Raw genomic sequence first — 26,790 nt, forward strand, 5'->3', positions numbered from 1 at the left:
CTAGCTCACAGCACTGGCAGTAATCCAAATATTACTACTCTCAAGAACTTCCTTTTTAAATTCCTGCCTAACACTATATTCTCCCTTTGGAATCTCATCCTTTTCTTTCCCATGTCTCTGGTACCAATGTGTAAATGATCTCCTGAAGGGCCCTCTTCCCCCTTGAGAACATTCTGCACCCTCTGAGACATCCTTGATTCTGTCATTAGGGAGGCAACACACCATTCTGATTTTTCACTGCTGGCCACAGAAACGTGTCTGTGCCCCTAACACAATCGATCTCTTGGAACTCAACGTACCCCTCACTGCATTAGAGCCAGTCTCAATACCAGAAACTTGGCGGTTTGTGCTACATTCCCCTGAGAATCCATCACACCCACAATTTTCAAAACAGCATATTTGTTTGAAATGGGGATAGCCACAGAAGACTCCTGCACTACCTGCCTGCCTTTCTTACCTCTCCTGGAGTTAACCCATCTATGTGACTATATCTATAAACTTTTCTCCCTTCCTCTAACTGCCATCCATCACACCCCCTTGCTCGTGTAAATTCCTTATTGCCTCTAACTGTCACTCCAACCAATCCATTCGATCTGATAGGATTTGCAAGCAATAGCATTTATTGCAGATATAATCCTCAGTAACACTTAAACTCTCTCAAAACTCCCACATCGAACAAGAAGAGCATATCACTCTACTAAGGGCCATTTTTGCTTCTTCCAATCTTCTTCAAAAAAAGCAGCAGCCTGTTACAGCCAGAAATTTTTCCCATCCTCCATCTTGGATTACCCAAAATCCCCTCTTGAACAAGGGGACATTTGCTATCTTCCAGCCTTCTGGCACTATTTCTATAGACAATGACGACATAAAGATCAAAGACAAAGGCTCCGTAATCTCCTCCCTAGCTTCCCAGAGAATCCTTGGATAAATCCCATCTGGCCCAGGCAACTTACCTATTTCTACATTTTCCAGAACTGCTAAGACCTCCTCCTTATGAACCTCAATCCCATCCAGTCTAATAGCCTGTACCTCAGTATTCTCCTCGACAACATTGTCTTTTTCCAGTGTGAATGCAGACGAAAAATATTCATTTAACGCTTCTATCTCTTCAGACTCCCCATACAACTTCCACCTTGATCCTACCTGCCAACGACTTCTCATGTCCCCTCCTGGCTCTTCTTAGCTCTCCTTTAGGTACTTCCTGGCTAGCTTATAACTCTCAAGCGTCCTAACTGAACTTTCATGTCTCATCTTTACATAAGCCTCCTTCTTCCTCTTGACAAGAGATTCAATGTCTTTAACCACAGTTCCCTCATGCAACTAATTTTTCCCTGCCTGACAGGTACATACTTATTATGGACACACAGAGTGGCTGTTACTTGAACTAGCTCCACATTTCAATTCTGCATAGCCCCTGCAGTTTTCTTTCCCATTCCTATGCATCCTAAGTCTTGCCAAATCGCATCATGATTGCCTTCCCCCAGCCATAACTCTTACCCTGCAGTATATACCTATCCCTTTCCATCACTAAAGTAAACGTAACTGAATTGCGGTCACTGTCACCAAAGTGGTCACCTACCTCCAGATCTAACACCTGGCCTGGTTCATTACCCATTACCAGCAGTTGGCTGAATGCCTGGTTTACAATTTAGAGTGATGCCAAAAGAGTGGGTTCAATTCCTGCTGAGGCTACCATAGTAATGGAGGTTACCATGAAGGATTTTCCTTCCCATCTCATTTGAGGTGAGGACTCTTAAGGTTAAACTACTACCAGTCACCTCACTCTAATGAGGGAATAACCCTGTGGTCTGGTAAGACTGAGACAAACTTTACCTTTACAATGTTCTAACACCAACTGCCAAACTGACAGTTGCAGAAACCTTGATCATTTTATTATTCTCAAAGTTGATTTGAACTGTTGAAACTAAACTTTGACTTTTGAGCAGCAGCTTGATTTGGAAAGGAAGAGAACAAAAACTGATGTGCATGGGAGCTCATCGCAAGAGAGAGAATTCGGAGCTTGATTGCTGTCCCTGGAACACTGCTGACTTTTTTTTGGCATGGAGATGCGTTGCACAGGGATTGGGAGCTGGTTAAACATTGAATGAGTCAATCAAGGACATAAATGGTGCTAGCCAGCTAAATAGAGCACTTTGGAAAAGAAATAAACCAGTGTTTGAACTGGTTTAGTCTGTGTTTTGGGCAGAAGATTGTGTGCATGGAAGCTGCTAGATTGTAAGTTGTTGAGTTTCCTTTCTAGTTTCATATGTTGCCAAAGAATTGTTGACGGTTTTGAGGAAAGGATCCCAATCTGTAAGACATAAATAGAAGTCTCCAGCAGTCTGCAAAAGATGCTTGCATGAATCAGTGACTTCAGAATTCAAGCAAGATAAAATCCAAGTGTCTGGAATATATTGTATTGTTCAAGGATTTCTGAAGGTCTTGTAGCCATAATGAAATTGCTGAATTGGCAAATTACAATTCTTTGTTTTTCTTTTAATACGTCCCTCAACTGCATCTGCCTGTCCATCCAAGAGATGGAGGGTGGTGTTTAAAGAAGTCTGGGCTTCGGTCGTAGATATTAAAGGCGATTGCCTGGATATTTATCCGTATTCTGCTAGTTACATTATGAAACAAAAAAAAATTATCAATTTATAATTAAGTACAAATTTAGTGTTTGATATCTGTTGGGATGGGCCTGAAATCAAAGTTCTAAACTCAGGGCTGGGGGGGCTAATTTCAATTAGATCAGATATGATATGGCTATTGTGGACTAAGAGCAGATAATTTCAGGTAAATCTGTCTCAGATAACATTCAAGATGGAAATATGGAACGTACAAAGCCATAACGTGAGAATAAAGACCATCAAATTCTGTGAACCCTGGATATGAAGGGGTACAGCATTGGTTTAAGAGAAAAGGATAGGCTTATGGCAGATATAGGGAGCTCAAAACAGAAGTCTGCAGAATGTAGAACGTGCAAGTGGGTACTTATAAAGAGATCAGGAGTGCTAAAAAGGGGGTATGAAAAGATGCTGGCGGGCAAAATATGGAAAATCCCAAGATGTTTTACAGGTCCATCAGGGCAAACAATGAGGAAAAGAGTAGAGCACATTAAGGAAGACAGCGGTAATTGTGGAGCCAGAGGATGTCGGTAATGTTCTGAATGATACTTTCAGGGTTATGGTTCATTAGTGTGATGGACGATATGGGTACAGAAATCAGAGAGAAGATCTGTAAACAGTTTTAAAAGTTAGCATAGGAGGAGGCTTGGAATGGTCTGGCAACTTAGAATGAAATTAAAATGAAACTTAGATGAAATTTAGCCCAGGTTGTTGACTGAGACAAAGGAGGAAATCGCAGGGGCACTTGCAAATATTTTCAATTCCTCCCTGGTCACAGTGTTTTGCAAGCTTGGAGGACAGGCAATTCAGAAGGGGGCAAGGGATAAACCAGGAAATTACATGACAGTCAGTCTAATTTCACCGGTGGGAAACTATTGGAAGGAATTCTGAGGGCCTGAATTAATCTGTATTTGAAGAGATAGGGATTAATCAAGAACAATCAGCATTGTTTTGTTCAGGGAGGTCATACCTGACCAATTTGTTTGGATTCTTTGAAGAAGTGACCAGATGAGGGTAATATTTTTGATGTCATCTACTGTGTGACAATGCTGTCACTAAGAGGTTATTGTGTCTCGGGTTTTTTTTTGAAGAGAGGTTGGCAAGCAAAAGTGTCAAGCTTGCGACTGAAGACGACTTGAGTAAACAACAAGGAAGACCTTTTCATATATAAAAGCAGCCTGAATAGCTGTGGCCAGCTCGCTCAGATCCAGATTTCTGGGTTTTGGTTTGGTCAAAAGCTTCAGTGAATATCCCCTGGTTGTTACTTGCTGAATTATCTGTTGATGTCTTTGTCTCTTGGATTGGCAAACTGCATGTGAGAATCTGTGTCTGAATTTTCCTTTTTTGCCAAAGGGTGTGTTGATGGGATGTTACTATATTGGAACGGTTAATTACTAATAGTTATTACATCTATTATTCTGTTAAGTTTCCAAAAGAGTTGTTATTCTAAATACCTCTTTCTTTGGTTGTATTTTAAATAAGGTGTTTAAATAAATTGTTCTTTAAGTCTCTCATCTGTTAGAATGAAACAATCTAGGTCTTTTTCAATATATAATTACAGTTACATCACACTGTAAACTTTTGCTATAAATTCTGTGTCTTACAATCTTATATTCCACAATCACCTGATGAAGGAGTAGCTCTCTGAAAGCCAGTGCTTCCAATTAAACCTGTTGGACGATAACCTGGTGTTGTGTGATTTTTAACGTTGTACACCCCAATCCAACACTGGCATTTCCAAATTAAGCATTTGACTAATTTGCTAGAATTCTTTGAAATAGTAACAAACCATCTCGATTATGGGAATCCTCTGGATGTCATATACGAGTATCTGGACTTCAAGATGGCATTTGATAAGTTGTACCATAGATTCAGAGTCATTCAGCATAGAAAAACTCCTTTTGGCCCTACTCATCCATGCCAACCAGGTTTTCTTAACTGAACTGATCCATATGCCAGCGTTTGGCTCATATCCCTCTAAACCTTTCCTATCAATGTACCTGTCCAACCAAATTAAATGTTGTGATTGTATCCATCTCTACCACTCCATCTGACAGCTTTTTCTACATATGTACCACCATCTAGGCGACCAGAATTTTCTGCAGTACTCCAAATGTGGCCTTACCAATGACTTGTGCAGCCATAACATAAATGTCCTACTCTTGTACTCAATACTATGACTGATGAAGGCAAGCATACCATATACATTCTTCATCAAACTACCTGTTACACCGCTTTCAATATACCGGCACCTCTCGGTCACCCTGTTCAACAACATGCCCCAGGGCCCTATCATTAACTGTGTAAGTCCTGCTCTAGTTTGTCTAACCAAAATGCAACAGCTTGCATTTATCTAAATTAAATTCCATTTGACATTCATCAGCCCACTGGCCCAATTGATAAAGATCATGTTGTACTCTTAGATAACCTTCACTGTCCACTATACCACCAATTTTGGTATCATCCACAAAATTACTAAACATGCCTCCTGCGTCGCATCCAAATCATTTGTATAAATGACAACCAAAAAGTGGACCATGCACCAATCCTTGCAGCATACTGCTGGTCGAGGCTTCCAGTCTAAACAATAAGCTCCTACCACTACCCTATGTCTTATACCATGAAAGGTTAGTACACAAGATAAGATTATATAGAGCTATGGGTAATTTCTTCGCTTGGATAGAGGATTGGCTAACCAAAGAAAACAGAGTCTAGATTAGAATGGTGCTGGAAAAGCACAGCAGGTCAGGCAGCATCCGAGGAGCAGGAAAATCAACATTTTGGGCAAACGCCCTTCATGGTGTTAGGTCAGAGAGGAGGGTGGGGGAAGGTAGCAAAGAGTACAATGGGTGAATGGGTATGGGGATGAAGGTGATAGGTCCGAGAGGAGGGTGAAGTGGATAGGTGGAAAGGAAGATAGTAGGACAGGTCATGAGGGTGGTGCCGAGCTGGAAGGCTGGAGCTGGGGTGAGGTGGGGGAAGGGGAAATGAGGAAACTGGTGAAGTCCACATTGATGCCCTGGAGTTGAAGTGTTCCAAGGCAGAAGATGAGGCGTTCTTCCTCCAGGTGTCGGGTGGTGAGGGAGCGGCGGTGGAGGAGGCTCAGGACCCCCATGTCCTCAGCAGAGTGGGAGGGGGAGTTGAAATGTTGAGCCACAGGGCGGTGGGGTTGATTGATGTGGGTGTCCTGGAGATGTTTCCTAAAGCGCTCTACTAGGAGGCGTCCAGCCTCCCCAATGTAGAGGAGACCGCATCGGGAGCAACGGATACAATAAATGATATTGGTGGATGTGCAGGTGAAACTTTGATGGATGTGGAAGGCTCCTTTACGGCCATGGATGGAAGTGAGGGAGGAGGTATGGGCGCAGTTTTTGCAATTTCTGCGGTGGCAGGGGAGGGTGCCAGGAAGGGAGGGTGGGATGTCGGGGTGGGGAACCTGACCAGGTAGTCACGGAGGGAACGGTCTTTGCGGAAAGCAGAAATGGGTGGGGAGGGAAATATATCCCTGGTGGTGGGGTCCGTTTGGAGGTGGCGGAAATGTCGTCGGATGATGCGAAGGTTGGTTGGGTGGAAGGTGAGTATCAGGGGGGTTCTGTCCTTGTTACGGTTGGAGGGGTAGGGTTTGAGGGCAGTGGGGCAGGATGTGGCTGAGATGCACTGGAGGGCATCTTTAACCACGTGGGAAGGGAAACTGTGGTCTTTAAAGAAGGGGGCCATCTGGTGTGTTCTGTGGTGGAACTGGTCCTCCTGGGAGCAGATATGGCGGAGGCGGAGGAATTGGGATTATGGGATGGCATTTTTGCAGGAGGCAGGATGGGAAGAGATATAATCCAGGTATCTGTTGGAGTCGGTGGGTTGTAAAAAATGTCAGTGCCAAGTCGGTTGTCATTAATGGAGATGGAGAGGTCCAGGAAGGGAAGGGAGGTGTCAGAGATGGTCCTGATGAATTTAAGGTCAGGGTGGAATGTGTTGGTGAAGTTGATGAATTGCTCAACCTCCTTGCGGGAGCATGAGGTGGCACCAATGCAGTCATCAGAGGTGGGGAGTGGTGCCGGTGTAACTACGGAAAATGGACTGTTCTACGTAGCCAACAAGGAGACAGGCATAACTGGGCCCCATACGGGTGCCCATGGCTACCCCTTTCGTCTGGAGGAAGTGGGAGGATTCGAAGGAAAAATTGTTAAGGGTAAGGACAAGTTCAGCCAAACGAATGAGAGTGTCGGTGGAAGGGTACTGTTGGGGACGTCAGGAGAGGAAGAAACGGAGGGCTTGAGGCCCTGGTCATGGCGGATGGAGGTGTAGAGGGATTGGATATCCATGGTGAAGATGAGGCATTGGGGGCCGAGGAAACGGAAGTCTTGGAGGAGGTAGAAGGTGTGGGTGGTGTCTCGAACGTATGTGGGGAGTTCCTAGACTAGGGGGGATAGGACAGTGTCAAGGTAGATGGAGATGATTTCACCCTCTCATTTCCCCTTCCCCCACCTCACCCTAGCTCAGCACCACCCTCATGACCTGTCCTACCTCCTATCTTCCTTTCCACCCATCCACTCCACCCTCCTCTCTGACCTATCACCTCCATCCCCACCCCCATTCACCTATTGTATTCTATGCTACTTTCTCCCCACCCCCATCCCTCCTCTCATTTATCTCTCCACTCTGCAGGCACCTTGCCTCCATTCCTGATGAAGGATTTTTGCCCGAAACGTCAATTTTCCTGCTCCTCGGATGCTGCCTGACCTGCTATGCTTTTCCAGCACCACTCTAATCTAGATTCTGGTTTCCAGCATCTGCAGTCCTTGTTTTTACCCAACAGAAAACAGAGTCAGGATAAATGGTTCTTTTTCTAGTTGGCACAATGCAATTATCGGGTGCTTAGGGTTTGGACCTCAAGCCACAACTGTTTACAATTTACACTTATAATTTGAATATAAGGTAATTTGCAGGTAACACTAAAATGGCTCAGGGTGATTCCTGATCTGGAGGGATTGTTTTAGGAGTAAAGGATTAACAGTTTGGAACTCTACTCATTGGAGTTAAGAATGAAAAGTGACCTCCTTCAAACATATGGAATTCTTAATTGGCTTCACAGGTAGATGTTTCCCTTCATGGAAGAGTCTAGAATCAGAGGGCATCATCTCAGAATAAGCAGCACCAATTTCAGACTGAGTTGAGGTGGAATTTCTTCTGAGTTGAAGATCATTGAAACTCTTTGCCACAGAGAGCTATAGATAGGGGAATCGAGAGTTATGGGGAAAGGGCAGGAAAACAGACGTTTGGAACATCAGATTAGTTATGATCCTACTGAATGGCAGAACAACTTCTAAAGGCTTCAGCTGTTCCTATTTCTTACAGTTTTAATGATACATAGAAAGAAAAAAAAACTATACAGCATAAACTGATGATAAAATGAGTGATATTACAGTTTTGAAGAACTTCAGCTGATAAGCGATGACCAAATTTGAAGGCCACTGTGGCTAGGAAGTAATTTGCAATATACATTAAACATTACTCAAGAGTTTTACTATTGTAACTTCACTTGTCAGATGTTTGAATGCTGCTGTGAAAATTAATCCCTATTTTAGAGCTAACAATGGCCAATTTACATTTGTTTTAACCTGTCAAGGTAACTGTCTGTAGTTGATAAAAATAGCAATGTTAAACCACCACCAGTCAGCTCATCCTAATGAGAGTGCAGCCCAATGATCCACTAGAATACGACAATTTTTCTTGCTTTACTTAGAACACTATAATTGATCTTCCACTTGAAAATACTGGATTCTTACCCAAATATAGTTTTGTTGCCTATACTACATCAGAACCATTGGAACTATAGCAAAAATTCTAATTCTCTTACCGGGGGTGTCCATCGATGTTACAGCGTAGAGTGACTGGAGCAGATGTCTGTATCTCAGACACACTGGGTGGATCTTTTAAAATCACTCCTCCAGTCTCTATCCCTGAAACAAAAAAAGTATAATTTAACGAATACAAAAGATTAAACAGAATCATCTCAAAGACTTTCTCCAAGTCACTCGATAATGGCCCCTTCCTGTAGTGTCTTGCATTGCAATCTGACAATTGATTTACAGTGTGTCCTTAGTCAGCAGATGCCCTCATTCCAGCAATCCCTCACACAGTGGACTCCAGATCAGTTATTGATTTGGATGATGATCTAATTTTTAATTTTGATTCACAAACATAAGTCAAACTTCAAACCCACAAACCCAAAACTCTACTTTTACATCAGATTTACTGCCATAGCAGAGTTCAGGCAAGGTCATTTGGATAGGAACATACACACTTGCACTCTAAAACCATTAACTGGAAACAATATCAAACTGAATAAATGTTTAGTGTAAGGAGATAAGATCATATGAAGTTATTTTTAGAGTGCATTTCAATGTAGACTAACCTTTCATTGCCTCTGTCTGGTCCATCCTAACAAAGAGAAAAATTCCTTGCTGTTATGAACAAGAAATATTTTGTGAAATAACCAATTTCTAAACCTCCATTTTTTTTTTCTCAGAAATCAAACAATTAGTTCAAACCCCTTAATGAGAAATCTGCAGACATCCCATCTCCACTAAGTTGGTCAGTGAAGTACTCTGTTGCTACATGGGATCATACTCGAAAGAAGTGGAAATTAAGCCAGCTTTGACTGACAATTATTTTAGGCTTATTTTAAACCAGTTCTTTAATTAGGTCTTTTCAGTTGCACTTAAACATTTCTATCTTTAACCTAAAACATTTAGTCCTAAAAACAAATCATAGATATTTATCAAAAAGAAAGTCAAAGTTGAAACTCTTCAACAAACAACACTGGAGACAAGATCAATAGTTAATTTCAAAGCTTAACTGAAAAACAACAACCCAGGGATTCAAGACCATAAGATGCAAAACATGACACCTATCGTTGGGAACATGTTAGATGATATTATTAATGAAGTAATAACAGGGCACTCATATTAGTCATACGGTAATTGCACAGACAACAGGGTTTTGTCAAAGAGAAATCATATTGAACCAATTTATTGGAGCTCTTTGAAGAAATAACCTGTGCTGCGGCTAAAGGACAACCAGAGGATGTGTTACATGTAGATTTCCAGATTTGCATCTCTGTCATTTTCTGGTTCCCCATTATTACACCCCCAGCCTCATTTTCTATGGGACCTGTGTTTACTTTATCTTCCTCCTTATATATTTCAAGAAGCTACCATCCATTTTCGTATTACTTAGGGGTTTTCACTCAGTTAATTTTTCTTTTATCATTTTTGCTAGCTTTTAAAACTTTCCCAGTTCTCTGGTTTACAATTAATCTGTGGCACATATGCATTTTTATTTCAATTTTATTGTGTTCTTAAGTTCCTTATTTAAACCGTTGTTGGTTTCTCTCTTTCCTAAATTCATTCTTCCTCACTGGAGATACATCTTTGTATCATTAATTTCTTTAAAATTTTTGTCATTATTCAAACTTTTCCTTCATAATGACTAGAATACCAATATTAGCTTCTGTTTGTACAGTATCCATTTGTTTCATCCTGAATACAACATGCATTTAAATAAATAGTCAGAAATTTTGCTTCCATAATTTTCCCCCTTTGATCCCATTTGCTGATTTCATTTTTGTTCACTCTGCTCCTTTCTTATCCCACTCTGGGTATCATTTGCCAAATACCTGACCTGTAATGATGCCACAACCTTGAATTTTGCAAGCCTATGTATTCCCTCTCTAGAATTCTCCACCCCACTCTAATTAGGTTAAAGCCCTCTACAAACAAATTGCAAGACATACAAGGATATTAGAGAACATTGATAAAAGAAAGTATATTTGATGTTGCCTTTACGTCTTAAAATAAACACTTGAACAGTATAAAGACTGATTAACAAAACTGAGGCTTAAGAATTGGAAATTCAATATCCACTTGATTTAACAAAAAAAGGTAGATGGAGTTTAATTTAGATAAATGTGAGGTGCTGCATTTTGGGAAAGCACATCTTAGCAGGACTTATACACTCAATGGTAAGGTCCTAACGTTGTTGAACAAAGAGACCTTGGAGTGCAGGTTCATAGCTCCTTGAAAGTAGAGTCGTAGGTAGATAGGATAGTGAAAGCGGTGTTTGGTATGCTTTCCTTTATCGGTCAGAGTATTGAGTACAGGAGTTGGGAGGTCATGTTGGGGCTGTACAGGACATTGGTTGGGCCAATTCTGGAATATTGCGTGCAATTTTGGTCTCCTTCATATTGGAAAGTTAGAACAAAGAAAATTTACAGCCCAGGAACAGGCCCTTCGGCCCTCCAAGCCTGAGCCGATCCAAATGTACTGTCTAAACCTGTCGGTCAATTCCTAAGCATCTGTATCCCTCTGTTCACCACCTACTTATGCATTTGTCCAGACACATCTTAAATGAATCTACTGTGCCTGCCTCTACCAGCTCTGCTGACAACGCATTCCAAACGCCCACCACCCTCTGTGTGAAGTACTTACCGCGTGTATCTCCCTTAGACTTTCCACCTCTCACCTTGTTGTCAAACTTGAAAGGGTTCAGAAAAGATTTGCCAGGATTAGAGGATTTGAGCTATAGGAAAAGGCTGAATAGGCTAGGGCTGTTTTCCTTGGAGCGTCTGAGGCTGAGGGGTGACCTTATAGAAGTTTATAAAATCATGAGGTGCATGGATAGGATAAATCGACAAAGACTTATCCCTGGGGTGGGGGAGTCCAGAACTAGAGGGCATAGGTTTAGAGTGAGAGGGGAAAGATATAAAAGAGATCAAAGGGGCGACGTTTTCACACACAGGATGGTGTGTATATGGAATGAGCTGGCAGAGGAAGTGATGGAGACGAGTACAATTGCAACATTTAAAAGGCATATGGGTATATGAATAGGAAGAGTTTGGAGGGATATGGGCCAAGTGCTGACAGTGGGACTAGATTGGATTGGGATATCTGGTCATGAGTTGGACCGAAGGGTCTGTTTCCGTGCTGTACATCTCTATGACTCTATGACACTTAATCTACCTTAAAAGAACAACTAAAAAAAAGCAGCCAGTCTTGACTAATGACTCTTTTGCTGAACAGAGTCACAGAGACGTACAGCTCAGAAACAGACCCTTCGGTCCAACTCGTCCCTGCCGACCAGATATCCCAACCTAATCTAGTCCCATTTGGTGGTGGTGGTTACTAGGAATGTGATAGGTAAGTGAAGGTTGGGGGGGTGATAGGTTGGACAGGAGGGATAGGTGGGAAGGAAAATGGACAGGTCAAGAGGGTGGTGCCAAGTTGGAGGCTTGGGACTAGAATAAGGTGGCGGGGGGGGGGGGGTGAAATGAGGAAACTGGTGAAATCCACATTGATCCCATGTGGTTGGCAGGGTCCCAAGGTGGAAGATAAAGTGTTCCTCCTCCAGGGTGGTTAGGGTTTGGCAATAGAGGCAGCCCAGGACCTGCACATCCTTGGTGGAATGGGAGGGGAAGTTAAAGTGTTCAGCTACAGGATGGTGGGGTTGTTTGGTGCAGGTGGCCCAGAGATGTTCTCTGAAACGATCCACAAGATGGTGTCCCATTTCCCTGATGTACAGGAGACCACATCGGGTGCAACGGATATAGTAGATGACATGTGTGGAAGTACATAACACCTCAGCAAAGGCCTCACCTTCATCCTAATAGGCTCCTGGATTAATGAGTTTGACTTATGCGCAACCTTGAACATTTCTTCCACAGCCTCCACCTCCAGACCCAGTTTTTCCATCAAGAATCTCACCCACACTCCAAGGACCCCTTCTCCCGCCTCCAACACAGCCCAGTGATGGTCTGTTACCCGCCCTTGATCTCTTCATTTCCAACGGCCACCATGATAAAGACCGCCTCAACCTGTCCACCCACCTCACCCACTCCAACCTCTCACCCTTGAAACACGCAGCTCTCCACTCCATCCGCTCCAACCCATCACCATCAAACCAGCAGACAAAGAGGGAGGACAGGGGTAGTTTGATGCACCAACCTTGACACTGCTGAAGCTAGGCACCAACTTGCAGACGCCCCTCGACCACAACCTCCCCTCCCATCACCAAAACATCATCTCCCAGACCATACACAACCTCATCACCTCTGGGGATCTTCCATCGACAGTCTCAAACCTGAGTCCGAGAACCCCGCACCACCCAATTCTACCTTCTACCCAAGATTCACAAACCTGACTGCCCCGGTTGACCCATTGTCTCAGCCTGCTCCTTCCCCACTGAACTGATCTCTGCATATCTTGACACTGTCCTGACCCCCTTAGTCTAGGAACTCCCAGCTATGTTTGGGACACCACCCACGCCCTTCACCTCCTCCAAGACTTTCGCTTCCCTGGCCCCTAATGTCTTATCTTCGCCATGGACATCCAATCCCTCTACACATCTATCTGCCACGAAAAAGGCCTCCAAGACCGCAGTTTCATCCTCTCAAGCCATCCCAACCAGTACCCTTCCACTGATACTCTCACTTGTCTGGCTGAACTGGTCCTCAGCCTCAACAACTTCTCCTTCCAATCCTCCCACTTCCTCCAAACCAAAGGGGTAGCCATGGGCACCTACATGGGGCCCAGCAATGCCTGGCTCTTCGTCAGGTACATGGAACAGCCCATCTTCCGCAGTTACACCGGCACCATTCCCCAGCTTTTCCTCCATTACATCGATGACTGTATTGGAGCTACCTTGTGCTCCCAAGAGGAGGGCAAACAGTTCAAATTCACCAACACCTTCCACTCCGACTTTAAATTCATCTGGAACGTTTAGACACCTCCCTCCCCTTCCTGGACCTTTCCATCTCCAGTGACCAACTAACCAGGGACGTCTACTACAAACCCACCAACTCCTACAACTACCTGGACTACACCTCCTCCCACCCTGCCTCCTGTAAAAATCCCATCCCTTATTCCCAATTCCTCTGCATCTGCTCTCAGGACAACCAATTCCACCACAGAATATCTCAGATGGCTCCCTTCTTCAAAGACCGCAATTTACCCTCCCGTATGTTCAACGATGCCCTTCAGCACATCTCCTCCAATTCCCGCATCTCCACCTTGAACCCCGGTCCTCCAATCGCAACAAGGACATAACACCCCTGGTCCTCACCTTCCACCCACCAATCTCCACAGACATCACATCATCTTCTGCTATATCCGCCACCTACAAACAGACCCCATCACTCGGGATACATTTCCCTCTCCGCATCCCGATCTGCATTTCAGAGAGACTGTTCCCTCTGCAACTCCCTTGTCAGATCCACGAACCCCCCTCACCCCCAAAAGTCCACACCCAACTCCCAGCACCTTCCCCTGCCAATGCAGGAAGTGCAGCAAAATCTGTGCCCACAACTCACCTACGTCCAAGGCCCTAAAGGATCCTTCCACATCCAACAGAAATTTACCTGTACTTCCACAGGTCATTTACTGTATCCATTGTACCCGACGTGGTCTCCTCTACATCTGGGAGATGGGACGCCAACTTGCAGATCATTCCAGAGAACATCTCTGGGACACCCACACCAACCAATTCCACCACTCCGTGGCTGAACACTTCAACTCCCCTTCCCACTCCACCAAGGACACGCAGGTCATGGGCCTCCTCCATCGCCAAACCCTAACTACCCATGCCTGGAGGAAGAATGCATCATTTTCCGCCTTGGGACCCTGCAACCACATGGGATCAATGTGGATTTTTACCAGTTTCCTCATTTTCCCTCCCCCAACCTTATTCCCAGTCCCAAGCCTTCAACTCGGCATCGCTGTCTTGACCTGTCCATCTTTCCTCACACCTAACCGCTGCACCCACCTCTCCAACCTATCACTTCCCCCACCCGCCTCCCACCTTCATTTACCTATGACATTCCCAGCTACCTCACCCCCAAGCCCCACCCCTCTCCCATTTATCTCTCAGCCCCCAGCCCATAAGCCTCATTCCTGATGAAGGGCGTATGCCTGAAAAGTCAATTCTCCTGCTCCTCAGATGCTGCCTGACTTGCTATGCTTTTCCAGCACCACGCTGTCTGATTAATGATCTGGTGTTGTTTCAACAGTCAAACAACAACAGACCATTCTTTGTATTAAATAGAGAAAAGTGACTTTGTAATTAGAACATAGGAGTGTCCCACATAGTGCAAGATGTGTAAATCATAAGCTTGAGCTCCCCAGATACACCTCACCTACGTCGAATATGGACCCTTGGTCTAAATTCAGGCTTACTCCTACCTAAGTTTAGACACGAAAACATTTATTCATGCTTGTGTCCCAAGTCCTCATCTAGGGGGTTAGATAGGGTCGACAGTATGAACCTTTTCCCGCGTATTGAGTCGGGTATTACAAGGGGGCATAGCTTTAAATTAAGGGGGGGTAGATATAGGACTGATGTTAGGGGTAGGTTCTTCACTCAGCGAGTTGTTAGTTCATGGAATGCCCTGCCAGTAACAGTGGTGGACTCTCCCTCTTTATGGGCATTTAAGAGGGCATTGGATAGGTATATGGAGGATAGTGGGTTAGTGTAGTTTAGGTGGGCTTGGATCGGCGCAACATCGAGGGCCCAAGGGCCTGTACTGCGCTGTATTCTTCTATGTTCTATGTTCTAAGTCACACTCAGGTCCTCTTCCAGTTTTTAGACCATAAGACATAGGAGCAGAAATTAGGCCATTCAGCCCATCAAGTCTGCTGCGTCATTCAATCATGGCTGATAAATTTCTCAAACCCATTCTCCCCATAACCCTTGATTACCTTATTACTCAAGAACCTAAGTCTTAAATATACTCAATGACCTGGCCTCCACAGCCTTCTGTGGCAATGAATTCCACTGCCTGAAGACGTTTCTTCTTACCTATGTTCTGAAAGGTTTTCCCTTTACTCTAAGGCTATGCCCTTGAGTTCTAGTCTCTCCTACCAATGGAACACCTTTCCAACATCTACTCTGTCCAGGCAATTCAGTATTCTGTATGTTTCAGTTAGATCCCCTCATCCTTTTATACTCCATCAAGTATAAACCCAGAGTCCTCAAACATCTCTCATAAGTTAAGCTCTTCATTCCTGGGACCATTCTCGTGAACCTCCTCTGGACACGCTCTAAGGCCAGTATATCCTTCCTGAGATATGGAATCCAAAACTCATAATACACCAAATGTGGTCTGACCAGAGCTGCATAGAGCCTCAGAGATACATCCCTGCTTTTATATTCAAGTCCTCTCAAAATAAATGCCATCATTGTATTTGCCTTCCTAACTACTGACTCAACCTGCATGTTTAGCTTGAGAGAATCCTGCACAAGAATTCCCCAGAGTCTTTGCACTTCAGATTTCTGAATTTTCTGCCAATTTAGAAAATAGTCCCCACCTCTATTCTTCCTACAAAAGTGCATGACCTCACACTATGTTGTACCCCATCTGCCACTTCTTTGCCCACTCTCCTAACCTATCCAAATCCTTATGCAGCCTCCCTGCCTCCTCAATGACAGAATGTTCTCAGTTCCTTCATTTCTCTCAGTTGCCTTTATGTCAGTAGAGAGATAATTGCAAGATAATTCCAGGTAATTAAGAGTATCAAAAGATAGTACAGATGGAGTGAGTGGATGTTGACAGGCTGAATAACAAGTCACCCATGTCACGTGACTCTTATACCTATGTTATTTCAGCTATTTGGTTTGTCTCTAGAATTATCTTATTTCTGACTTTTTGTATTTCTCTCTCTGCCTTAATTAATTGGACCATAGGTCATCCCTTCACTTGCTATTCAGCTGTGAACACTTTGCACACACCATTTGACTTCACTTGAACTATCTTTTGACACACCCAATTACCTGGAATTATCTTGCAATTATCTCTCTGCTGAGGAGAAAGCGAGGACTGCAGATGCTGGAGATCAGAGTCAGAGTGTGGTGCTGGAAAAGCACAGTAGGTCAAGCAGCATCCGAGAAGCAGGAGAATTGGTGTTTCGGACATAAGAATGAGGCTTGTGGGGGGGCCTGAGAGATAAATAGGAGGGGGGTGGTGTTTTGGGGCGGGGGGGGCAGGGGGAAAGCTAGTGAAAAAGCAATAGGTAGATGAAGGTCAGGGAGAATGTGACAGGTTGGACAGGAGGATGGAGCGGATAGATGGGAAAGAGATGGACAAGTCAGGTAGGCGGTGCCAAGTTAGTGGCTTGGGACTGGGATAATGTGGGGGGAGGGGAAATAAGCAAACTGTTGAAATCAACATTGATCCTGTGTCCCAAGGAAGAATATGAGGCGTTCTTCCTCCAGGCATCGGAATATATGGGTTTGGCGATGAAGGAGGCCCAGGACCTGCATGTCCTTGACGGAGTGTCCCAGAGATGTTCTCTGAAATGATCCATAAGTAGGTGTCCTGTCTCCTCGATGTAGAGGAGACCACACTGGGCGCAACAGATACAGTAGATGACATTGGGGGAGGTACAGGTAAATTTCTGTCGGATGTAGAAGGATCCTTTAGGGCCTTGGACGAAGGAGAGGAAACTGGTGTGGGCACTGGTTTTGCACTTCCTGCCGTGGTTGGGGAAGATGCGGGAGTGGGGTATGGGCTGGTGGGGGGGGGGGGGGGGCATGGACCTGACGAGGGAGTCGCGGAGGAATGGCCATTCTAGAATGCTGATCAGGGAGGGGAAGGAAATATGTCTCTGGTGGGGTCCGTTTGTAGGTGATGAAGTGGCAGACGATGATGCGATGTATGCGGAGGTTGGTGGGATGGAAGGTGAGGACCGGGGGATTCTGTCCTTGTTGCATTGGGAGGGGTGGGGTTCAAGACCGGTGGTGCGTAAAGTGGAGGAGATGCACTGGAGGGCATCATCGACCATGTAGGAAGAGAAATTGCAAACTTGGAAGAAGGACACCATCTGGGATTTTCTAAGGTGGAATTTGTTGTCCTGGAAACAGATACACCGGAAGCAGAGAAATTAGGAATAAGGGATGGCATTTTACAGGAAATAGGGTGGGAGATGTAGTCTAGGAAGCTGTGGGAGTTGGTGGGCTTGTAGTAGATGTCCGTGGTTGGTCAGTCGCTGGAAATGGAGAGGTCCAGAAAGGGGAGGGAGGTGTCCAAGATGATCCAGGTGAATTTGAAGTCAGGGTGAAAGGTATTGAAGTGGATGAAATGTTAAACCTCCTCGTGGGAATACGATGTAGCACCGATACAGTCATCGATGTAGCTGAGGAACAGGTGGAAGATGGTGCTCATGGTACTGCAGAAGATGGACTGTTTCATGTCAAGAGGCAGGCATAGCTGTGCCCCTTGTGGGTCCCCATGGCTACCCCTTTGGTTTGGAGGAAGTGGGTAGTTTGGAAGGAGAGGTTCAGCCAGGTGAATGAGGGTATCAATGGAAGGGTACTGGTTGGGACGGTGTGAGAGGAAGAAACTGAGGGCTTACACATCCATCTGCCAGGATGAAGGCTTCCAAGCCCTCAATGCAACAAAGACAGAACCGCCCCCCCCCCCCCAGTGCTCACCTTCCACCCCACCAACCTCCACATACATCGTGTCATCCTCCACCAGTTCCACCACCTACAAACAGACCCCACCAGAGACTTATTTCTCTCCTCACCCCTATCAGCATTCCGGAGATGCCATTCCCTCCACGACTCCCTCATCAGGTCCAGACACCCCACTCCTGGCATCTTCCCCTACCACCAGAGGAAGTGCAAAACCTGCGCGCACACTACTCCCTCACCTCCGTTAGAGGCTCCAAAGGATCCTTCCACATTTGACGGACATTTACTTGTACCTCCGCCAATGTCATCTACTGTATGCGTTGCACCCAATGTGGTCTCCTCTACATCGGGGAGACAGGATGCCTACTTGTGGATCTTTTCAGAGAACATCTCTGAGACACGCACACCAAGCAACCCCATCACACCGTGGCCGAGGACTTTAACTCCCCATCCCACTCCGTCAAGAACACGCAGGTCCTGGGCCTCCTTCATCGCCAAACCCTTAGCACCTGATACCTGGAGAAAGAATGCCTCCTATTCCACCTTGGGACCCTGCAACCACATGGGATCAATGGGGATTTCAACAGTTTCCTCATTTAACCTCATCCCACATTATCCCAGTCCCAGGCCACCAACTTGGCACCGCCCACCTGACTTGTCCATCACTTTTCCCATCTATTCTCTCCACTCTCTTCTCCAACCTATCATCTTCTCCCCCACCTTCATCTACCCATTGCTTTTTCAGCTACCTTACCCCCCCAACCCCATCCCGTCCATTTATTTCTCAGTGCACCCGGCCCACAAGTCTCATTCTTGATGAAGGGCTTATGCCAAAAATGTCGACTCTCCTGCTCCTCGGATGCTGCCTGACTGCTGTGCTTTTCCAGCACCACAATCATTATGTCTCTGCCTATAAATTCCGTGCCTCTGCAGTTCCCTCCACTTCACCTGACAAAGTAGCAGTGTTTTGAAAGCTTGTGCTTTCAAATAAAGCTGTTGAACTACAATCGGAGTAAATCCATGCTGACTGTGTCTGATTCTGCTACTATTTTATAAGTATTCTGCTATAAAATCCTTGATGATGATCACTAGCATCTTCCCCACAACCAATGTCAGATTCACTGATCTATAATTCCCTGTTATCTTTCTACATCTAGTTTTAAATCGTGGGCTTGCACTAGCTATCCTCCAAACTGTAGGAACTGTTCCAGAGCCTAAATCTTGGAAGATGGAAACCAACGTATTTACTATTTCTAGGGACATTTCTAACACTAAACCCAGTATTTCCACCATTTCTGGTATACCTTTGGTGTCCTGCTTTGTAAAGACAGAAACAAAGTAAAAATTTAGTTTGTTGGTTATTTCTTTTCTCTGCCTTAACTTCCTGTTTTGTACAGTTCGGGATCTAAATTAGCTTTGGCCAATCTTTTTCTCTTTACATACCTACAGAACTTCTTTGTACAGTCAATGCTTACGTTCCCCATAGACTTGCTTTCATTTCCCTCCCCGTCACCCCCTTGTTAAATCAATTCCTTGGACTTTGTAGGAGCTGTTTCTGCTGGTCTGCCTGTTTGCAAGCCATTTGGGTCAATCATAATATTCCTCTCACCTGGCTTGGCCCCATGCCCTGGGTGACCCTAGCCTAATAGAACATTCTGTAACAACTACATAACTGTTTTTTATCCCCACATAACTCATGAACTTTTTATCTGCCATCTGCATTAACTCAAGATCTGAGAAACATTAGCATCGTGTGTAGTTATGTTATAGTCTTGGCAAGGCTGACCTCTGTCTGCTGTATGTTCACATAGGCCATCTAGTGATTATCTTGTGATTCAGTATTTGATTGAGAACTGTCAGCTCAGCATTTTATGCACTATACAAACTCTTGTATTCCATAACACTTAGGAGAAAACACCAGTCCGTGCTAAGGGAAGGTGTTTTTTCTCCCCCATGATATCATGCAATAACATTTGTCAATGCTGAAGGTCCGAGTCCGAAGAATTTCTTCAACAGTCCTCCTTTGCTGACTTTTAAAGTGCTGCCAATCCTCAGATCTTTTTTTGCTTTTATGTTTTATCTCAGTTCATTCATAGGCCATTGCTTGGCCAACGTTCTCTTTGTATTTTTGTGCCAGATAGGAATAAATGTTTTTTGTGATTCACCCATTCACTTTTTGAATGTTTACCATAGCCTATCAACTGTCATTTTCCTAGTTACCATCAGTTCTAAGGATCACCAGACCCAAAACATTAACTGATTTCTCTTCACAAATACTACCAGACTTGCTGAACTTTTCCAGCAACTTGTGTTTTAGTTTCCTAAATACTGAGGACGCCTGGAGATTCAGTTCCTATCCCTGGTCACCATGCAGTAATCCGGACTACTCATGTGATTAATTCATCTATTTTAGATTGAATGCTTTGTGCATTCAGGCACAACTTCTTCGGGCCTTGTCTTTTTTTCTTTCCTTTGGCTTTGTTTGATTCTGGCCCGTGATTCACTGGCCCAGATATTCACAACACAGAAATAATTTAGATGACGGAACTAAATTGTAACATCTCAAAGTTTGCAGATGCTACCAAGTTGGGTGGAAGGGTGAACTCCGACGAGGACATTGAGATTAGATTAGATTACTTAGATTAGATTAGATTACTTACAGTGTGGAAACAGGCCCTTCGGCCCAACAAGTCCACACCGACCCGCCGAAGCGCAACCCACCCATACCCCTACCTTTACCCGTTTAACCTAACACTACGGGCAATTTAGCATGGCCAATTCACCTGACCCGCACATCTTTGGACTGTGGGAGGAAACCGGAGCACCCGGAGGAAACCCACGCAGACACGGGGAGAATGTGCAAACTCCACACAGTCAGTCGCCTGAGTCGGGAATTGAACCCGGGTCTACAGGCGCTGTGAGGCAGCAGTGCTAACCACTGGGCCACCGTGCCGCCCACTCATGCTTCAGCATGCTTCAGCATGATCTGGACAGGCTGACTGAGTGGACAAATCAATGGCAGATGTAGTATAATTTAGATACATGTGAGGTCTTTCACTTTGGAAACAAAAACAAGGTGGCAGATTACTATCTGAATGGCAGTAAATTGCAAGAGGGAAGTGTGAGGTGGGACCTGGGTGTCTTTGTGCACCAGTTGCTGAAGGCAGGTATGTAGGTGCAGCAGACATAAAGGCAGCAAATAGCTTGTTGGCCTTCATTGCGAGACGTTTCGAGTACAGGAGCAGGGATGTGTTGCTACAGTTTTACAGGGCCTTGGTGAGGCCACACCTAGAATATTGTGTGTAGTTTTGGTTGTCTTTTCTGAGGAAGGATGCTCTTGCTGTCAAGGCAAAGGTTTTCCAGGCTGATTCCAGGAACGGCAGGACTTACGTAGGAGGAGCGATGGACGAGGTTAAGATCGTTTTCACTGGAGTTCAGATGAATTGGGGGGGAGGAGGGGGTGGAGGATCTCAAAGACTTATAAAATTCTAACAGGACTAGACAGGGTAGATGCAGGAAGGATGTTCCCAATGGTGGGTTCATCCAGAACCAGAGTTCACAGTTTGAGGATTTGGGGTGATTTAGGACGGTGATGAGGAGACATTTCTTCACCCAAAGAATGGTGGGCTTGCGAATTAATTGCCACAGGAAGTAGCTGATGCCAAAACCTGTACTGTATTCAAGGGGTAGCTAGATACAGTGAGGGCAGTGGGATTAAACCTTATTGGGAGAAAGCAGGATTAGGCTACTGTGTTGGACGATCAGCCATGATTGTGATGAATGGTGGAGCAAGCTTAAAGGGTCGAATGGCTTTCTCCTACTCCTAACTTCTATGTTTCTATGATTCCTCTGCCTATCACACCCCTTAGTCCCCTTTCTCACATTTGCTCTTGTCCTCAATTTCCCTTCCACTGACTCCTTGCATAGATTTGAAAAGGGTGGCACTGAAAAAGCACAGTAGGTCAGGCAGTATCCAAAGCGCAGGAGAGCTGACGTTTTGGGGATAAGCTCTTCATCAGAAATGTCCTTATCCCAAAACGTCAACTTTCCTACTGGTTGGCTCCTGCCTGACCTGCTCTGCTTTGCCAACGCCACCTTTTTCGACTCTGACTCTCCAACATCTGCAGTCCTCACTTTCTCCTCCTTGCTTGGTTCCAACCCTCCTCTCGCCTTGCCAATTTAGTTTAAACCTTCTCAATCATTCTACCAAATAGTCCGCTGGGGCACAGTCCCACTCCTGCCCAGGTGTAACCCTTCCAGTTGTCCTGGTCTCACCTCCCCCAAAACTAGTCCCAATGGCCCAGGAATCTGAAACTCCCCCTACTCACACCATCTTTTCAGCCACGTACGCATCCAATGTGCCCAGATAATTCTACTGACGAGCAAATGGCACTGGTAGTAATCCTGAAACCACTACCTGTTGAGTCCTGCTTTTCAGCTTGCTTTCTAACACCCTATATTCTGCTCTTGGGGCCTCATTTCTTTACTCACTTACGTCATTGGTAATATACACCAATGTGTACAATGACATCTGGCTGTTCATCCTCCCCTTGAGGATGTCCTGTAGCCACTCAGCCATCCTTGACCCTAGCACCAGGAAGGTAACATACCATACTAGAATCTCATTGCAGCCACAAAAATGCCTATCTATTCCCTTTAAATTGAATCCACTATGATACTGCATTTCCACATGTTTTGCTCCTCCCTTGTACAGCACAGTCAACGTGGTACCAAGAATTTGCAAATGCTTTCCTTTGCTTCACCAGTGCCCCACCTACCCAATTTTAGTATATATGCTGCCGAAGGAGAGAAAAGAGCTTTTTAGATTAGATTACAGTGTGGAAACAGGCTCTTCGGCCCAACAAGTCCACACCAACCCGCCGAAGCGCAACCCACCCATACCCCTACATTTACCCCTTACCTAACACTACGGGCAATTTAGCATGGCCAATTCACCTTACCTGCACATCTTTGAACTGTGGGAGGAAACCGGAGCACCCGGAGGAAACCCACGCAGACACGGGGAGAACGTGCAAACTCCACACAGTCAGTCACCTGAGGCGGGAATTGACCCCAGGTCTCTGGCACTGTGAGGCAGCAGTGCTAACCACTGTGCCACCGTGCCACTCTCAGTTTCCAGTCTAACTGACCCTTTGTCAAAGCTAAAAAAAGGGAGAAATAGGGAGGTATTTATACTAGGCTGAGAGAAGGTGAGTCGTGGCTCCAGAAGCAAAGGTAGCAATAAAGAGTGCATAGAGAGATTATAGGGAGATTAGGAGCTGTGAATGACCAAGGCTGAGGATAGTGCTATGTGACAAAATATGTGGGGGATGGGTGAAGCAGAAGCAAAATGGAAAACATGGGAGAAGGGTAGCAAAGGGGGAAGAGGAGAGGAAAAAGGTGATGAGAGAGTGGGGAGCGAGAGAAAGAGAGACAATCAAGAAATAAGAGGTACAGAACAGTGAAAAAGATATAAAAAAAGATAAATAAATGAAATAAAATTACGGAGCAGAATGAAAACAGAGGGGTCGAGATGGGATAATCATCTGAAGTTGTTGAATTCAATGCTGAGACCGGCAGGCTGTAACGTGCCTAGTCGGAAGATGAGATGCTGTTCCTCCAGTTTGCGTTGAGCTTCACTGGAACATTGCAGCAGGCCAAGGACAGACATGTGGGCATGGGAGCAGGATTGTGTGTTGATGTGGCAAGCCACGGGAAGGTCCAAGACCTGACTGCGTACAGACCAAAGGTGCTCAGCAAAGCGATCACCCAGTCGATGTTTTGTCTCTCCAATATAGAGGAGACCACATTGGGAGCAACGAATGCAATAGACCAAATTGAAAAAAGTACAAGTGAAACGCTGCTTAATCTGAAATGAGTGTTTGGGGCCTTGGATGGTGAGCATGGAAGAGGTAAAGGGGTAGGTGTTGCACCTTCTGCGATTGCATGGGAAGGTGCCGTTTGTGATGGGAGAGGTGTTAAGTGTGATGGAGGAGTGGACTAGGTTGTCCCGGATGGAACGATCTCTGCGGAATGCAGACAGGGGGAGGGAAGGGAAGATGTGTTTAGTGGTGGCGTCGTGTTGGCGTTGGCAAAAATGGTGGAGGATTATTCTTTGCATGTGAAGGCTGGTGGGGTGAAAGGTGAGAACAAGACGGACCCTATCCTTGTTCTGGGAGAGGAGGGAGGAGGTGAGGTTCGTGGCACGAGAGATGGACCGCACGCTGTCGAGAGCCCTATCAACAGGTATATTGTGGAATTTAGTGTACTTTTATGATTTGGAGGTGCCAGTGTTGGACTGGCATATACAAAGTTAAAAATCACACAATGCCAGGTTATAGTCTAACAGGTTTATTTGGAAGCTAGTGCTCCCAAATTAACCTGTTGGACCATAACCTGGTGTTGTGTGATTTTTAACTTTGTACTTCAATGAAATGTAACTTTTTGATGACTTCAGGGGCTTGGTTTTAAGTAGGCTGCCCCAGTGAGGTGTAACGAAAGAGATAAGATCAAAAGCAGGTAAATGAAGGCAAGCCTGGATGCCAAAAGTACAGCAGTGTGTCAGTCCTGTCAACCTTCAGAATAGGTGTCAGTGTACTTTCAATAGGTGAAGAGACTTGCCACAAAAGTTCCAGGCATCAGGGCTTTACGCTACAAACGTTAGGTTGGAAAATCTGGGTTTGCTCTCTTTGAAGCAAAGCAGTTTGAGGTGAAATTTGGAAAAGAGCACAAGATGACCTGTTTAGCTTAGTTAGACAAAATAAATAGTTTCTATTAGCTTTTTGGTACAAAGTGTTTTTGTTTTTGGCCAGAAGTGCAGAGGGGTGCAAGGAAAACATTTCTTTATGTCGCTAGGTGATAGAAGTAGAGGTGATAAATGATTTCAGAAGGAAACTAGATGGACTGCATCCTCTACGGAAAGAGGATATGTACTTGCTGGGTTGAACAATCTTCGCCTGTGCTGTATTAAGTCTATTAGAGAGGACTGGTTAGCTCAGTTGGCTCGGCAATTGGTTTGCAATGCAGAGTGATACCAACAGTGCAAGTTCACCTTGCAGATCAAGTTTCAGGAGAAATGGAGCACTCAATTCCTCCGCACAACTTTCTCTGGTAAATCAATGACATTATCGGTGCTACTTCCTTCTCTTGTCCAGAATTGAAATATTTATCAATTTTGCTTCCAATTTCCACCATGCTCACTTTCACCTGATCCATCTGACTCTTCCCTTCCTTGACATCTGTTTCCATTTCTGACCACCACAAAATGTCTACTACAAACCCACCAACTTCCACAGTTACCCTCACTATACATCCTCATATCATGCTTCCTGTAAAGATTCCACTCCATCCTTCTAGTTTCTCTGTCACATTGGTTCTGATGATGCCACTTTCCGCTGGGAGAACTCAATGTCCAATGTTTTCCTCAAACAAAGATTCTCCATGAACCTGATTGATAGATCTCTCACCTGTATCCAACCCATTTCCCACACTTCTGCCCTTGCCCTTTCTTTTCCCTCCCACTTCACAGATAGAGACCCCAATCCTCACTTTCCAAAAGCCACATCCAAAGCATCACAATTAGCCACTTCTGCCATCTCCAGCAGGTTGCCTCCATCAGACACTTCCCTGTGTCAGCCTTCCATAGGGACCTTGCCCTCCAGAACACCTTAGTCCACTCCCGATACCTCCCACATACCACCACAGCATCTTTCCACACAATCGTAGAAGGTACAACACCTACCCATTTACTTCCCCCCTCACCACGACTGAAGGTCTCAGACACATCTTCCAGGTGAAACTGCAATTTACTCAACCTTGTCTATTATATTTGCAACTCACAATGTTTCTTCTACAAAGAGATGAAACGCAGATTGGGAGACCACTGTGTGGAACACCCACATTCTGCATGCAAAAATGATCCCAAGTTTCCAGTACCTGCCACTTTAGCACACCACTGTTTCGTGACCAACAATGGTGTCTCAAGTATACTGCAGTGCTCTAGCAAGGCTTCAGCACAAGCTGGAAGAACAGCATCCTATTTTCAACTTGGGGACACTAAAGTCTTCAGGACTCAATATAGAGTTCATATGCTTAGGGCCAGAACACCACCTTCCACATTCTTTCACCACCCGCACCCACAGGCCTTGTCGTTACATGGGCTGTTGCCATCACACCCAGCCCATTTTCATCTACTAATGGTCTCCAATAGCAGTTTTTGCTTCTCCCTACTACTTGCTTGATATTTAAATGCAGACTAAATCATTGCAATATAATTTACTGGATTATGCACACAAATGTCAGCAGGTATCATCATGAATTAGGTTAAATCTGCCAAATTTGTTTAATAGCCTCCTTCTTTGCATGATATGCTAAGATTGCATTGAATGAGACACTGAACCAGCAATTAATCTTTGAAAGTACATGGAGGAATCTGTTAAGGAAGTCTTTATGAGGAAGTGATTTTTGAAGTGCATGATCATCAAAGTCAATATTGTTTTACAAAAGAAAAATAATGATGGACAAACGTAGAATACTTGGATTTCCAATAAGTCTTTAATAAAACATCACACAAAAGATTAATATGCAAGCTAAAGACTCACAGAGTTGGGAGGAATATTACCATTAATGGGTGGTTGATGGACAGAAAATCAAAAGAGATGAACAGGTGAATAAAGTTGGCAGGCTGTGGATTAGTGGAGTGTTACAA

General features: G+C 44.8%; 1 protein-coding gene across 2 annotated transcripts in view; it reads right to left on the bottom strand.

Moving 5' to 3' along the window:
* The window catches only part of ptk7a (protein tyrosine kinase 7a), a 127,364-nt gene that overhangs the window by 10,507 nt on the left and 90,067 nt on the right, over positions 1-26,790 (bottom strand). For both annotated transcript variants that reach the window (XM_043687346.1, XM_043687345.1), the window contains exon 3: positions 8,479-8,581. In XM_043687346.1, the coding sequence (XP_043543281.1) occupies positions 8,479-8,581 (103 nt within the window). The remainder of the gene's footprint in view (positions 1-8,478; positions 8,582-26,790) is intronic.

The sequence above is a fragment of the Chiloscyllium plagiosum genome, chromosome 3, assembly GCF_004010195.1.
Source record: "Chiloscyllium plagiosum isolate BGI_BamShark_2017 chromosome 3, ASM401019v2, whole genome shotgun sequence".
NCBI classification, from domain to species: Eukaryota; Metazoa; Chordata; class Chondrichthyes; order Orectolobiformes; family Hemiscylliidae; genus Chiloscyllium; species Chiloscyllium plagiosum.